General features: G+C 40.1%; 1 protein-coding gene across 29 annotated transcripts in view; it reads left to right on the plus strand.

Annotated features, from left to right (window-relative positions):
- The first annotated feature begins 946 nt into the window (after positions 1 to 946).
- The window catches only part of srcin1a (SRC kinase signaling inhibitor 1a), a 112730-nt gene continuing 96196 nt past the window's right edge, over positions 947 to 17480 (plus strand). For 13 of the 29 annotated variants that reach the window (XM_020705158.3, XM_020705159.3, XM_020705162.3 and 10 more), the window contains exon 1: positions 2400 to 2549. In XM_020705158.3, the coding sequence (XP_020560817.2) occupies positions 2474 to 2549 (76 nt within the window). In that variant the 5' untranslated portion in view covers positions 2400 to 2473. Of the gene's footprint in view, positions 1439 to 2399; positions 2550 to 17480 lie in introns of those variants that run through there. The other 16 variants (XM_078951742.1, XM_078951745.1, XM_078951758.1 and 13 more) reach the window with 8 other exon arrangements.

Raw genomic sequence — 17480 nt, forward strand, 5'->3', positions numbered from 1 at the left:
TTAATTTTGGGATATTTCAGTTTGACATCGATCACAGGCCACAGATTTTTCATTTTGCTTTGCCTCAAAGGCCACAGTTCCACTATTGAGTGGGACCATTTTTCCTGGTTTTGTCTCAGGGATTGGTCAGTCTTATGCACTAAAATGTCTTCATCATAGCAAAAGTACGAAACAGTGATTTGTCAGCAAACACAACCTTGCAGGACCATATTTGTGCATCTTCCAAACAATGGAGAGCAAGTGTGTTTGCAGACTGATGTAAACTGCTTCTGACAGAGTAGCTCTTTGTGAATTGCTGAGAACAAGGCTGAGCTTCAAATGACAACATGCCTGTGTTTGACAGAAATATTCAGTCTTTTTTATCCAAAAGCTCTCGCCTTTCACTCACTTTCTTTCCTTCTTGTCACTTGTGCTTCATCAGATACAGTTTTGCTGGTGATTCAAGTCAGTCCAGGTTTTTCTCAATCATATGACACTATTTAAAGACCCACTCCAACAACGATCATGTTTTTGGTATTGCAGTGACATGGGTGCTACAGGCCGTGAACCAAAAGTCCATTCCAATACATCCACTTACAGATGAATGGATCCATGTCCATGTTTGTTTTTGTCATCCAAACTGTACGGCTGTTTGGATGGCATCCCCCTCATTGTATATTGTCCCAAGGAGTTATGCATCCCTCCTCCCCACTTTTTTCTGCCTTAAATCACCAGCATCACTTTCTTCTCCCAATTTTGTTGGTCCAATAGATGCTTCAAGCATTTCTCCACCCAAGACTTGCTGGCTGGGCTGAGCCACAAACAGGAGCATGTCCCAGGACTCTCTTCTGTTACCATATCATGAAATGTGCCCTGGGCGTGAGACAATGCAGTGAACTGCCTGTATCTTTAAGAGGAGGGAGAGTAGAATGTGTAACAGGGAGGAAAGACGCCAAATGAGATAGTGGGAGAGGGAGTGTAGATTTATTATGAGCAAAAATTTTGTTGTATTGTTTGGAGGATGCTGAGCATACCTGTACCGGCATGCACCACCTTCCCGAGCTCAAACAGCTGAAGAGTGCACGCATCTCTCCCTGTCTCTCTTTTCCTCACACACTCAGGCTCTCCTATCCTTCCCACTCTCACACACACACGTGCTCGCACTCACGCGCACGCAGTGCTGTCAGGAGCCGCTGGACCACAGCCATCTCCAGAAGGAGGTTCCAGCGGAGGCAAGAGAAAGCCAGAGTGAGACAAAGGGAAGGAGGACGGCAGACGGCGAGGAGCGAATAAGGAGCGGCTCAAGGAAGGAGAGACACAGCGCTTTGTGAAGAGCACAAAGCGAGGAAGAGGAGGAGGGAGGAGTAGAGAGGAAAAAAAAGAGGAGGGGAAACAGGAAACGCGATCACTTTCAGCTGCAGCGGTCCGTGTCGCAGCATGGGCAATGCACCATCCCAAGGCATGTAAAACCCTATCTCTATGCATACTTGTATAACAGGTTTTCTTCATTGCTTTTACACGGTGTGCCATCCAACCAGCTGGCTGTCCTCCTGTTACACTCTGTGGAGGCAGGGATGAAGGGGAGGGGAGGTGTGTGTTGGACAGCAGCGTGGCTGTAGCAGAGTGATGCTGCGAGGCAGCATCAGTTAAAAGATTGTAGGTTAGCAACGAGGAGCTGGAGGATGAGGCTGAGGGAGAGGAGCTGGGTGGAGGCACCATGTGTGGGAGGAAAGGGGGTGGGGGGCAGGAGAGGCATCAGTGAAGCAGGTGGTGTTGTTGGGCGTGATTGCATATGTGCACAAGAAAAAAAAAAAGAGTTAAGTGACAGATTTGTGTTTTGTGTGGTCAAGAACAAAGTGTGATGGGTGGCAGGCGGTGCTCAAGCCGCCAACCTCTGAACAGTGAGCTGAGAGTAAAGGAAGGCAAGTATGGATAGATAAGACAAAAAAAAGATGTAAATGGGGATTGGATTATAAACGGATGGATAGGTGGGTCAGGTCCTTAATTCAATAAGCTAACCTTTCCTTTGAGGCTTCAGTCACCTCCTTATATAGTTCTTTCTTAGTTCGTTCTTTTTTATAAAAGAACAACAAAAACAACCTTTTTGCTGAATTCCAACTTCTCCATCTTTAGACATCATTTTTTTTTAAATATATGGATGTCTTGCTGAGATCCATCTGTAATGGCTTTTGAGAACAACTGCAACACCTGTGACTCCAAAGCAAACCAAATAAGGCAGAAAAATGGATTGATTAGTGAAATAAATTGAGAAAAGTCATTAACAATATCTACCGAAATGCAAAAACATTACTTTTCAGACTGAAGGACAACAGCAAACAGCTCAGGGAATTCATCCACATTAAAATCTCTCTCTTACTCCTCATTCTTCTCCACTTTGTCTTCCTCCCCTCCTCTTCATCCCTTGCTTGTCTCTCACCAAGGGACAGTCTGGTAGTTGGTGGGAAGAGGGAAAGCAAGAGAAAAAGCAGAGGATATGAAAGACGGCGAAAGAATGAAAGGAAGTTCAAAAGAACAGAAGATCAAAAAATGGTTTGCTCGTAGATGGACGGGTGAGTCGAGATGCAGAGGGTCCGGCTTGGGCAGCGGGAGTCTTTTTAACAGGGCTGAATGCCTAAATGGGCTCATTATGTGGACTGATTGCAAGGACTCAGCAGTGGAATAGTAAAGCAACTTGTTTGCTTGTGGGCTTATTCTGTTTGGTGTTGAATATTTATTAGTTTGGCCGGTTTTCGGCTGCTGTGATTCACTATTTTACAAATGACCTTTCATTTCTGCAAGCTGATATTGAAATCATTAAGCCTGACTCTGTCATTTATCTCTTAATCCAAGAGAAAATCTGGTTTGGGGTCTAGCAAGCAAAGATAAGCCACATGCATGAAACATTTTCCACTATCTTGAGATTTATTTGTGTGGTTTGGGGTGATGAATGTATATATTACTCCTGTCTTGGAGTTGTGTCTGCATCTGCTCAAAAGAAATTCACAAAAAAAAACACAAGCAAAAAGAGGCTTTTTGTTTCTTTTCAAAACACAGAAAATAGATTTAGCTGAACGTCTTTCTCCTAAAGAACCGCCGCTCTTCTGAATGATTCGCTAAAACAAAAGGTTTCCAACCGTTCCACAGTATTTAGCAGCGTCACTGTCAATTCCACATAATGTTGCTAAAGACTAATCTGATTGCATTCATGCAAGAAACAGACATTTGTCGGGCTCTGTTCTCTCAGGATGGTCCCTTGAATGTGTCCTCCTCGCGTTCAGTAGTCAGTCACTTTCTTTAACTGCAAATAGAAACATCTTTTTAAGCCCATTAGCGTTTCCCCAGTTTACACTGCAAGTCTAAACCATAAAGAATAGATTAAGCAAAGTTCAGCATTAAACCACTGTTGGCCTGCTGGAGACTTACTGCTCATCAAATGTTGCCTTTGTGCAGCTTTGTGTCTCCCCGTTACACCTAACATTTTCAGCAGGGGTTTATGTCATCACGCGTGTCTCTGTCGGCTGATCCTCTTTAGTGAGGCAGATCCAGATTCATGCCTTTGGAGGGTCTTCAGTGATGCAGACGTTGGAAAGTCGAGCATAAAAGGATTGCATTGGTAGATATAGAGGCTGGATGAAATGAGATTGGGGTTACGGTGGCCCACTTTTGGAGCCTAATCTCATGAAAACAAGAAAAGGTTTTAGGAGATGTATTTAACATAGAGTGGATATGCTTTGAAAGTGAAAAAAACGAATCTAACCTTCAAGTTCAACTCAGAAAAAAAATCAAATAGATTGATGCAATAAATAAAGCCATCTGTTTACTGTTCTTTCATATTAATTCTATGAGGAAGGACATGTGGAGTGGACTGGGCTATGTCATTATGCCCCTGACAAATATTGGTCCAGCATGCAGGGACACCACCTCAGTTGAGTCACATTTCTCCCCGGCTTTGTGTACTTCTATTTATGTTAGATGGTACAACATGTAATATGAGTCTCAGGATGAAATGTTTGTTCTTTTACCAAACAATTAAGCTTCTAGGTGTCTTTTATCAGCAAACAGTGGCGTTCGGCATGTTTGTGCTGTCTCATTTTTGTGCTCATCCACCTGCGTATTCCCCAGGTCTGTGCCACACAAAGCCCCATGTATGCTGCCCCGCGATTGGTTAATGATGATGCAATGTTTCATGGCAGAGGAGCTGCATGTTTTAAGGGCATTTTGAAGTAATTGATCCTGCTGGGAATAGCGTAACCAGACTGGTACTGATGTTACAGTAAATCAGCAAAACAAAATGTGATAATTGCTTTTAAAATTTTGCTTATTTTAGGAAACCTCCTCTAAATCAAAAAGGGGTTGAACATGCAATGACTGTGATGGATGAAAAAAAGAAGCTTTATTCGTTTTTTCTTGTCATAAGTTTGAATTACACCATTGCTTTCATAAATGCATTTATTTATATGCAACAGAGAATAAGAGATGAAGAAACATTTGAATATGTGCACAATGATCAAGCTGGATTACAGCAGATCATGCATTTTCCATTAATAAAATAGGTCACAATACTATTGGAAAACTAATCTGAGTCTTCTAATTTTCTTCAACTCAGTCAGGATTTCTGCATGGAAACCCAGGTAGCAATAATCAAGGATAAAAATCTTTGTCAATGACTTGTGCTTTTACTGCACGGGTCTGTGGAGCTTCTGCTGACTGTCTGCAGTGGTAAGCACACTGGTAAACCCTCAAGGTCATTAATGACTTAGTGCATTTATCAAAGTCGTCTGTGTTTTTAAACAGAAACATGTTGACGAGTCTAAAATATGAACAAAATCGTGGAAATGGAAAACGACAAATCTGTTGTGTGAATAATTTGGCATACAAATAGAAAAATGTCATTTCGAGTACGTCAAGTAAAGATTCTTATGCATTTGTTTTGATATTTTAAAGCTCTTCATCTGAACATTTCTTTTTAGCCATCCTCGATTAAAATTGAAAGTGATTTATCTAAACAATTGTGCCAGATATTTTATTAAAAATAATATTTTATTAACATTTCCATGTAAATGTAATATTTCAGGAATTTTGTTTTTTTAAAATGCTTTTTTTCAACTTAATTTAACCAAATGAGGACTGAGCTTTGAACTGTGAAGCTTAAAGATGGAGCACCTGTGGTGTTCTATTGGGTTTCTATACACAGTATTCCAAATTTGATCCCAATAAATTAAAGTATTAATAGAAAATAAGTCTCCACAAACCTCAAATTGAGCGGACAGGTGCTTTGTGCAGCTTCTTATCAGATAGAGGTGGTGCTTCATGCGTGGCACTACAGCTTTGAAGCCTAACTAAAGTTAAAGTAGCATTAATCAAGGAAGAATAAAAATAAAAATTGGGGAAGTTCTGTTTCTTCTTCAAAGATAAAGTAACATCGGGAATGACTGAGATTGGAGTGTTGAAGGCTGCTTGCCGTGTGTTGGTTTTGTTTGTTAAATAATCTAGTCTCCTGACAGTGACTCACATTCATCCCAAAATTATCCCAAAAGCAGCATTTTTTTGCATTTCAGTGCAGATCAGGGAGAGAAAATCAGGATAGAAACGTTTAGAAAAAGGCATTTGTGTGAGACGTTAAGGACTCCAAATGGATGTTTCTGAATAACTTCAGCTGTTCAGAAATCAGCTGAATGACTAATAGTTAAAGCTAATGCCTCTCCACTGTTTGAAGCTGCACGTTTTTCTCCTCCATCATCCACACAGCCTGTGGCAATCAGCCCTCTGATTGACTGCATGTGCAGGAGTCCCACTGTCACTATTTGTAGGATGCAGTGACTTTTTAATGATTTTTTTTCCGTCTGCTGTGTGGCTTCTGAAGATAGATGTCAATTTTCAAATCACCCTTTTTGTATGCATAAGCTACTCAATTTTTGCATTTTTGAGCCAGTTTAGCTGCACAAGAGTTCCTCTTATTTGTAGTTTACCCCCAAATCATTATATATATATAGAGAGAGATAGATAGATCTATAGATAGATAGAGATATATACAGTTAGAGGATTATTAGAACATAAAATGGGTTAAAATGGTGAAATTATTGAGGAAGTATTCTTAAACCTTTTATTTTTTTAATCGTTGTCCATTTTTAACATTAATTAGGTCGATTCTGCCTTAAAGATTTCCTCTTAGATAAAAGAGCCATGGTTAGTTGGGTATCAGTTGCTTCAAAATTGCTTTTTCTTTTACTTACACACACAGGTAAAGCCTGGAAATTGACGATTCCCATGACAATATTAAGAATCATTTCAGAAAATCATTTCACTCACACTCAGGTAAATGCAACAGAACAGATTTGTATAAAATGTTTATTTGCACTAGATTACATTATAAGGCAGTATTTATTTATTTTTTTTTTTTTTTGCAAAAGTACACAAAGGCTGTTTATTTGGCTTATTTCCTCAACAGTAACTGCAAAACTATTAGTATAATAATTTTAGTAATCAAAATTAGCCTTAAAATAAAGTTAAAGCATTAACACGCTGATCATTTCTGTGAGCTTCGGTACCTTTCACTGCATCTACACCCCCTCTTTTTGTGAAACAAAGCAAAGTAAGATCCACTGCAGCCTCACCTGGCTTGTTGTTTTGTTGTACCTGAAATAGTAGCACAGATGACACTCAGCCTTTAATATTCTGTGGAAATGGAGCACGCAGTGTTTCTTCAGCTACTTGTGCCTCCTCTTTGCACAGGGGTGTGACAGACAGTTTAAACAAAATTGATCATTTTGTGCTCTTCCACTCCCCTAAAGGTTAGGTGATGTTACAGCGGCAATTTTGTAGATATCATAGTATGATCAGGTGATACGGTCCTTGGTGAGACATTTAATGAAAAAAGACCATTTTTGCTGCGATTTCCCTGATGGTTCTGCTAAACTGTGAGGTTTTTGTGTGCCAAAGGAGGGAAAACTTACATCTCTTAAAAGTTTCTTTTCAGGAAAAGGATATTAAGAAATAAGAGGAAATAAAATGGAGACGTTAATGAGGTGTGAAGAGTGTTAAGCCTTCATTTCTCTTGGCTGGACTGTTTGCCTGCTCCTTCTCTTTCCCATTGCTTCTGATTTTCATTTTAAAGATGCTCAGGCAGGAATGTAAAGCAGGAACTGCCGCTTCAACGGTTTTGGGCAGATTACCGTCTCTCTAACTGCATATCTCTTTCTGGTTCTGGTCTAAGCAGACACCGTCTTCACCTTCGGACTAAAGGTTGAGTTATCAAACTGTAACAAGAGATTTGGTATCACTCTGCCTGTTGAAGCATCAAATATGACTGAATTGCCCTGGGGTTTGGCTGCAATTCAGATTTCCAACTTTACTCTGCCTCAACTAAAAGTTTACCCTCTGTCATGCTTTCTGTCAGCATCTCTGTTTGCTGGATCTCAGTTCTGTTTGGACTTCTGCTCCTTTGCGTGTTGTCTTTCATGTGTGGCTGCAAATCTGTGCAGTTAAAAACGCTGTGGTCCGTTGAGGTTTTGTGGTTCACTTTCCATTTCCTTCCCCATTTCCTTCTCTATGAGCCACCTTTCTCACAAGGAAACCAATTTCCACTTTATCGCTCACTAATGAGAAAAACTGGCAGACGAGCAGATATGGGCTCGAATTATCCAGGAGTCCAGCCAAGCTTTAGAAAGGCATTTTCTGTAACTAGGATCATTGGTGGCGCAAGCGTTGCGTGTGAAATTCATGGATGGGCCGAAGCCCGCTGACATAAAGTATTAGTGCAGTGAGTGTGAAAAGGTCAGGCTTGTTTTCTGCTGAGACAAACCTGGACTCTCCAGTTTGTCTTCCAGTTTTTGTTTGATTCTCTAGAAAAGAGAAAACATCTTTTAATGCAACATGCTGACTAAAATGCTGCATACATAACCACATTAAATGACTTTTTTTTTTTTGGACAGTCTAAAATTAAGTAAGACATTTTGCTTGCCTTACTCTTTACATTTTCATTCATGCAACTTTTAACATGGTGTTATTACAGCAGTTTATTTTTTTTCTGCTGTTGATAAAAAGGTGGTTTTAAATCAAACTTGAAGGGTAAATAAAGGGAAGAATCATGCATTTTTTTTAATGGGAGGAGAAAGAAATTACTCATAAACTCAGTGGGTGAATTGATTTATAAATTACAGCATGTATAGACCAAACTGTCAAGACACCTGATGAGTACAAAGGCTTGTCTGTTCTCCAAGTCCTACATTTCTTGCACAGTTACTAGGAAACGGGAGGCTGGTAGAGCTGACTGTTGATGTGCAGCGAGGCAGCAGACCTGAAGCAAGTGGTAACTCGATTATTGGAAGAGAAGCTCTGAGGTTAAAAGCTGCATTAATGATGGATGCAACATTAAAAATGAGTTAACCAAACTCATTTTTCTTTATCTGTAAACAAAGATCTGTGTCGGCGTTGTCTTAAAAAAGGAATCTGGTCATAAAGAGTGCATTCTTTAGAAGTTTGACGATTAATTGCAACTAGTGATGACTGTGCTAACACCTTCAATGACTTCTCTCATCAGATTAATAGTAATAAGATGTCCTTTTTTGTGCATGCTGGACTACAAATCAATATCCCAACATGTTTGGTCTGCAGCTGTGCGTTTGAATGGAAATCAAGCTGTATGTCTTTTGTGTTGAATATATTTGCTTTAAATCTGATCATTCTACTGCATTCTCGTCCTCTCCATCCCCTTCATCGAGTTGGATCTGACGCTTTAGCTCCTCTTTCTTGCTCCTATTGTTTTGGCAGATGAATCTTTGCTTGGCAGCGAACTGCGAGCCTGCTGCCTTTGCGGCTTTTTTTCTTCTTCTTCTCCTTGGCATCGCCACCTTTCTAAAAGGCAATCATAATGAAGTCCTGAGCTCCACCTTCATGATGGAAGCAGAAGTTTGTGGAGCTGCAGAGTGAAGCATCAGGGGTTGGCAGCAGAACTCATTGGGTTCAGCCCCACCTCCTTTTACTTGCCAAACAGATGCTCTGGAGATGGAGGAGTGTTCACAGATGGGTTTGCGCCTGTCATTCTGGCTTCTATGATATTTGTTCAATAAGTATTGCCAGAAATAGATGGATGGCACCACACAGTCACGTGCAGGCTAATGTGTAACTACCAATTAGTTATTTGTTGTCCATGTGCTTTTTGTTCTTCTTAGTAATGATTGGTTCTTTCTGCATTCATTGGTTTCGGATTTTAGTTTCTTTGACACCCCAATAGCTTTAACTATTAATAATGTCAAAGAATTATTAAGACTTCCTGGACTGTGGGGGAATTAGTATTTGACCAGTCTCATTAAATGACACTCCCTGTCTCAGCTGTTGAAGATGGCAGAGAAGAAAAAAACAGCCAAAGCCGCAGTGGACTCTGCTCTTATTGCTTTGTGCCTTCTGTGGTGCCGTTTTTGAAATTGCCCCGACTTTTTTTTTTTTTTTTTTTGTAAATTGTTTTCTTTTTCTCACCTTCTGTTAAGTGTTGAGAGCGACTTTGGAACAGAGACGTCATGTTTCAAGTGGAGAAAAATGCCCCTCAGATGCAGCTTGAGTCGTGCGGAGAAAAGATAATTATCTTTACCCAAGGTGTGAATTTAGAGTTCACTGTACACAATAAGGCAACAAACACAGTGTGTTACTGAGATACCAGAAACTGAAATGTAAACAGTCAGGAAAGTGATGTTTTCAAATGAAGGGAAGCCTCAGTTTCAACACAAATTGACAGATGTGTTGTACTTCACTGGTTTATCATTGACTGTCCGATTGTTTGTTTCCGCACAGTGCTTGTTGCGATACAGACACATTGAGAATCAATGTCAAATACGGCAACAAAATGTTGAGGGCGCAAAGTTGTGCTTTTGTAGTGCTGCTCCTCTGAGAACGTGCCATTGACTCACTAGGCACACACAAAAAGACACTGCAAGGGGAAAAGATGGAGAGGATTTATTTTATTTATGTGAAGTAGAACCATCTGGCATTGGTATTCAGCTCTCGTTTGTTGCTTTAGATTGTTAAGCATTGTTGAACAGCATGCAAATGGACTAAAGTGAGATTTTACCTTGTGTTTTTGTAGTTGCACACCCTTCAATTGTTCACTTTCACTGCAGATCATTAGTGTATCATTGGAGAATGTAAAGGGCTTCAATTTAATCAGTTGGATCATTAATTAAATCTATGTTAAATACATTCAATCATGAAAACAACTTTTCAAAAGCAGCAACTTTAATGAAAGGAATCATAGTTCTGTTGTGGACTTTATGGATGTTTCATGCTAATCACACTTGAATCTGTTGTCCAATTTGGTCTTCTTTGTGTGTCGATGTGCAATTACATAGAAACAGTGACGTTGCTGGGTGTTGCACACAAATGCCTGAACTTTCAAAGACCCCCTGTGATGCAGCAGTGCTCCAATCCATTTAACTCATCTATTTGCTAAAATGCATGCGGGGTTACGCATTGATCGGGTCGCTGTATGGTACGGTTAAGACACACCTCTCTACATGTCTTGTATTGATGTGTGCTTTTGGACTGCCACAACCTTTTTGGGATTATCAGTGGGGTTCAGGATTGATGTTTTAGGGGGGCACTTTTTGACATTGTAAATTCTGGTGCAGTTTTTCTTTTGTATAATATTGAAATAGAAAAGAGATTGATTACCCCAAATGTTAAAAACTCTGTATTTTTAGGTAGCTGCTTGTCCTACATTATTGCATATTTTATTGTTTTCAGTGATTAGATTGATGTAAATTGGTTCTCACTTTAAGTTTCATGTTTTAATGTTTGAATTTGTTAATTACATACATTTACATATTTTATAACATTGACTGAATATGAGAACTGGACCAAGTGAATGCGCCACCTGAGAAAATGGCTTTCTTCCAGCTGCAACCAAATTAAGTCAATTCAGTCACCATTTTTTTTGAGATGTGGTTGCCGCCATGTTGGAGCCAGAAGTAGTCAGTAAGCATTGACTGGTCTGAGTCAAGGTTTCTATGGGAACCACTCTCATCATCAGGAGTGAGCTTGTTGGAAATCCACACCCCTACCACTTGAAAGTGGGTTCAGAGAATCTGTCAATCAACACATACTTTTGTTGAGTCGTCTGATTGGCCACTTTATACCTTGAAAAACTTTCACCACAGAAAAATATTTTGAAATAAAGGGTTACCAAGAACATGTTGAAAAAGGAATCGGAGCAAAAACAGTTATACACTGGGGGTGTAACGATTGATCCACCAAATGTATGAATTCCCTTAGATCCAACCAGATCGATCTGTCTGAGGCAAGCTGTTAATCGAATCGAATTGACTAAAAAATGATCAAGCCATCATCACAGTCTAATGTGACTGACTCTAATGTGCGACAGTGGCTCAGGTGGTTGAGCGGGTCGTCTAATGACCGAAGGGTTGGCGGTTCGATCCCCGCTCCCACCAGCAAAAATGTCGTTGTGTCCTTGGGCAAAACACTTCACCCTCCTTGCCTCCAGTGTGGCTCCACTGGTGTGTGAATGTGCATGAATGTTCCCGGTGATGGTCAGAGGAGCCGTAGGCGCGAAATGGCAGCCACGCCTCTGTCAGTCTGCCCCAGGGCAGCTGTGGCTACATCAGTAGCTTACCATCACCAAGTATGAATAAGGAGTGAATGAATAATGGTTACAATGTAAGCGCTTTGAGTGTCATGAAAAGCGCAGATAAATCCAATCCATTATATAATGTGTGGAAACACTTTGATTTTTGTAAAGACAGGTGACCATACAGTGTGGTAGAATGTTCTAATAATGTTACATTTGGATTATTTGGATGTAAAAAACAACAGTGGGCTGAACTTTGTCAAACTAAAATGTGGAAGGACTTGCCATAAAGCTCAGTGACTTTGTGTCGGAGTGTCCAGCCTGAGACTGGAAGGTTGTGAGGTCAAATCCAGGCCGAGTCACACCAAGGACAAAAAATGAGATCCAATGCCTCCCTGTTTGACATTGAGCATCAAGGGGTGTGTTCTCTAAGGGATGGGTCACATGCGGAAAACAAATTTCCCTCACTCAGGTGTGTGACAACTAATGGGACTTTAACATTCTTGTGTTTGTTTGTATACGTCTTTAATTTACACGTGATTATCTTGCAAGAAATACAAGAAATCTGGAAAACCTCACCTGCGCTGTTTAGCACCAAGGTATTTATCTCCAACACTGGTTGAATTTTTAACTAAAGATGTCCTGTATCGATTTTAGGTCAGGTATTCAGATGGAATTGGATCTGAACCGATATACAATAAATCAGATCGGCAACCACAAACTTTGTTATGAATCAAGTCGTTGTTAAAATGATTCGTTACACCCCTATTATTGTGACAACTAGATTTGACTGAACAACAGCTGTTTATTTCTAAATAGAAGTCTATGGCATTTTTGGCTTTTTGGAACCAGCGGGTTCTTCCTGTTTGGGAGGCAGTGTGGAAGGGGTCACATTCCAGTTCTCATTTAACCCTTGTGCTATCCTATGACCCCACCCTCACATTGGCGTGTTATTCCTTCCATGACAAAGGTGGATAAAGGGGGAGAGGATTTCATGTAATCCATGGACACCAGTGAGGTTCACAAATCATTGAAGAAAAAAGGTTCAGCGCACCGTCTAGTGGGGTCTAGATGACCCAACTCCCAATGTTAAAGTGCCGAGGGCAGCACAAGGGATACAGCCAATGGTTTCTACTCATCGTAAATGTCAGTTATATTTATTTTCCTTTCTTTTTCTCTTTTACACATTCATTTAAAACTCCAGTGCCTCTTTTAGTTTGGCAGAATTTTCTGGATTCTTAGAGTAAATTTTTTTTGCAGCTTTTTGATTGTGTCAGATATTTTTTACTTTCTGCATTTTCTCAGGTTTCTTGTTTTTGGACAATAATATGGGATTTGATTTAACTTGGTGACATGTTTTTTTAGGACTGGGCTTCGTAAATTAGAAAAACAAAAAAACCGCTGGTGGTTCATTTTTTGATGCATGATTATTTAAGCATCTTCAGCAGCCTATGGGAATTTTGTTAGTGCCCCCCAGTGCATGCATTATTGTGTGTGCCCCTCTTCTGCTGTTTGAGATAATGACAGCTGGCTGTGTTTTTGAATGATTCATGGTGGAATTTTAATAAGACTTGCTGCAGATGTCTTGAAGGAGCCAAGCTGCCTTTAAGTGTAGAGTCAGTACTGCAGGATGCTGGTCATCTCCACTATTGTGTTTTAAGATCTCATCTGTCAGTTGATTTTGTGCCATGGCAGTCTGACTACCGAGAACACTATGAAGATCAGACTGCAACATGTAATTGCTTTTTGAGAGGCATTACAGTAGACAAATGAGTAAAACAATGTTTAACAAAAGAAGGTCATCGTGAAGAATAAAGGATAATAATAACAAGCAGGAGCAGTGCTGGCCTTCAAAATGTTCCTCTCTTTCTCTTTTCTTTACTTGTTTTATCTTCACGGTCGGATCTACCTGATGCAGGCTGAACCTAGCATGAGTCAGTATTGATTTCCTTTCCCTCTGCTCTCCTGGTGGGTGTTTGGCGCAGGAGATCAGTGACACACATAGCAGAGCCGGAGCCCTTTATTCCTTTTCAGCCTCCTTGGTCTGCTCCAGCCTATCATATCATAAAAGTATTTTTTTTTCCCCCATCTTTTCACGTGCTGCCATCTTTAGAAGATGCCCTCTGAGTTCTGGCCTCACTGCTATTGATCTGGTCCAATGTGACTTTCCGTTGGGAGCAGCAGGATGAACACAAATCAGGAGTTATTTAAAGAGGGAATACGCCCTCTCAGTGCATATTTAAACTTTGTGCATTAAACAGTCGATTCGTGGATTTTAAAATGGCTGGAGAAAGCTCGCAATGAATCAAACTGATCGTAAACACGGACACGCACAAGGAAGTGCAAAAAAGACAAAATAAATCAGATGAGCACTGTAAAAACATATTTTTCTGACTAAGTCAGAAATCAGTTGTCTTTTTTTGTAATATTAATGTTCAACCTGATGCCGTCCTTATGTTGGTTTTTCTTTTTCTGGCAATTTCTCATGCCTCACTTTTGAAAAAGTCTGCAATCAAAAGCTGCTAAATTAGGTTTGCCACATCATATTAAAGTTAATGTTGTTCTGCTTAAACAGAAATAATTAATTGCAGAATATTTGACAGCTTCGTTTTTAAACGGATTAATCATCTCCTTTGGTAATCAAGCACAATGCAGCTTCCTTGCTGGTTATTTATTTATGAGGGACTCATGTTTTTTTTTTTTTTTAATCACTTCAAAGAGAATGCCTTTAAATACATTGGACTACAACGTGTTCTATAAATCAGTCAAGTCTGATTGCACATCATTTCTGTGTTTATGCTGATAGCCTGCAACCAATTACAGCGCTGGCAGACTGGAGACATATTTTGTTGTGGCTGTTTGGATGCAGTGTTGTCATGACATCCTTTATCCACCAGAGGAGAGGAATCCATCTCCATATCTAAACCTATGACGGCATTTGGCAGACAGAGCACCGTAACAACCATTTCCAGGCTTTGGTGGACAAGACGGCAAACATCAAAGCAGTCAGTTTCCATGGACTTTTAGCCAGAAAGGCAACTTTCAATGTTATGTTCCTCTTATCTTTGGAGTAAATCCAGCCCACCAGCATTTTGAATTCATTTCTACTGACCTCGTAATTTGAAGGTGCGGGTGTCCGCCCCTGAGCTTCTCCTGAAAATCAGTCCAGGAGCAATTAAGAGACTTTGTTCTGTAGAACTGGTATCACCTTTCCAAAATGCGTACTGGGAGTTCATTGAAGGATTTTTGCTCCCCTTCTCTTTCACCTGTGCTTGTTTCGGCCTCTGATGGATCCTCCTCTTGGGATAAAGATGCATGGGCTTTGCTCTCTACCTGTATCTCATTTACAAAGGCTTGTCTGTCTTTTAACATCATTATTATAACTAGTGGGGCACACAATTGGACCAAATCTAAAAATAATTCATTTTGTGAGGATGAGACAAAAATAAAAGGATTTGCATTTTGTTTTCAGAGATAACAATAGATTTAGTATTTAAATGTGACCTCTGGCAGCCAAGAGAAGTAATTGTCATTTTGCATATTTGATATACAGCTTTTTCTGACTCTATTTTGTCAAGCAGTCAGATGCCTCACAATGGATTTCTCTCACTTATTGGCCGTCACAGACTTCCAGAAATCAAAAGTATTACCTACCACATCTCGTCTGTCACGACAGGGATGCCTTTGTTGCAGATATGGAATGACAGCCAATTAATTTCGGGTACGTTTCATTGATATTCAATCGCTTTCAATTGCTTCCCAGATGCTTGTACTTGTATCACACCAACAAAGTGATCTGCAGCTTTGCTTAGGCCTTAGTCACGTACACCCGAACAGGAGGTTTTTGGGTTGTTCAGGTCCGTAGAAGGCTGGAGAGATGAGCAGTTGCATCTTAAAAGGAGCACAGGCCCCTTACTACATAAGAGCCCATGGGACGCTTGTAGTATGCTCACACAAAACTACGCTCTATCTAATTTTGTAGATTCTAACAGCCAGGCTTGCATGGAGCACGTAACTGATGCTAAAGGGGCATGCATCTCACAGAGTGTTCTGCAACCTTAAAATTTCATGCAGGCCACCTGCATGCCCCTTTTCCCAATTGTCTCCCAAAGACAGCCCGCATTAACCCGTAAGGACAGCTGTGACTAAGGCATTACTGTGAGACAGACCAGGATGGAGCCTTTTTAGATATTTGACATAAACTACTTTTTCCTTCATATTTGTCCTCCTAAAATGTGTAATTGATTCTTTAACTATATGATATTTTCAGGTCATTTAGGTAATTAAGTAAAATTCCAGATTCTATTAGAAAATACCATGGACGCACACACAATGGATGGAAAATAACAAACCTCGTCAATAGAATTCTTAATGTTAAAAATGAAGTTTGAAGTGGAACCTGCCAATCAAAAGCCCCACCCCTGATGCAGAAATTTGAATTCTAGTAAAATGAAAACTACAAAAAAAAAACACAGTTTATTGGTATCTACATACAACAATGGTAAGTATACTTGGGATGAAAATTGGCTTTAAAAAATGACAGTTGATGAGATGTAACCTGCCTCCAGTGGTCTTTTGAGGAACTGCAACGTTTGTTATTTTTAGGTTTGTGTCAAATTTGGGAATTAAAGGTGTAGGATTGGAAAAATCCAAATGATAAAATAAATTTTGACATTGCTGATGCCAGCTTCACACCTGCTCCTTGGCATGCGTGCTGCACATGCAATGCTGAACTGCTGTCTGTCTGTTCACACTGCTGATCTGCCTGTTACGGCTCTGCTGCAGGGCACAGACTGCCTGAAGAATCTTTGCACTTTGGTTAAGCCTCTGTCAGATGGTGTCTACCCACTGACACTACAGCTAAAGGTGTTCTGCAGCCAATGTGATCATTTTTGGTGAACAGTTTAATCAGCACTATGGACTACAATTTAAATTTACCAAAACCTCCACTGTTGTGCATTTATTCTGAGTTTCATAGTTTCTGTCTTTTTAACATTCTTGCATAAAAAAACACATGAAAGAGAAAAAGAAATAAAGATTCTTAAATTAATTATTTAAAATATTTTTCATCCACAAGAAGCAGCGTTTGGGGTTTTGTTTTTAAAAATTCAAGCGGGCAAAAAAAGATTTATTTACTCCTTGCATTGATTTTAAACCTCTGCTTTGTTGAGTGCATTTGCCAAAAGAAAATGTATAATAGCCCTGAATTTCAACAATAATTCAAAAAAAGAAAAGCTTGCACTGTGTATGATGTAGATAGATATATAGATAGCTGCTCTTTACCTCAGTCCTAAGGCTTATTTTCTATGAGATTGTTCTTCAAAAGCAAAAAAACCCCAGTGAAAGTGGTGGATCTATTTATGCGTGCGTCACATTTGAGTTTGTGCACTTCCAAGAAACCATTACATGATTCCAGAAAATGCAGGTCTTGTATAGAAATGTGTGTATATCAGCCTGTGACATATCATTAGAATGTGCTTGGCAGTCTGTTTTATTGCACATTACATTTTTTCCATTTCATATCTTGTGCATGACATTGTGCACCCCTTGAAGAAATCTGTGGCATGGACATGCGGGTAAGCACAGCATCCTGCACACAAACTTTGGACAACAGCCGTGCGCATCTTTGCAGAGCGGGGCGACTCTGAGTGAGCAATTCTGGTTGCACCTCGGGCTGCCAGCACTGTCTCTGCAATCACACTCCCATTGAGGGCAGCCTTTCATCTTGAGCCTTTCAGAGAAACCTTTCAGACACAGAAAGAGAGACATAGAAAGAGGTAGATCAAGGTGGAAAGAGAGCACCAAAGAAAGAGGGAGGGAAGTGCTTCTGCAGCCCGGAGCGCCGGTCTCCAGCTTCAGTGTGAATAAGCATGATGCTGACGACAAACACGAGCACTGAAAGAATATAGTGATGCATTTGTGTCTC

This window comes from Oryzias latipes, chromosome 8 (assembly GCF_053564925.1).
Source record: "Oryzias latipes strain Hd-rR chromosome 8, Olatipes_Hd-rR_3.1".
Lineage (NCBI taxonomy): Eukaryota > Metazoa > Chordata > Actinopteri > Beloniformes > Adrianichthyidae > Oryzias > Oryzias latipes.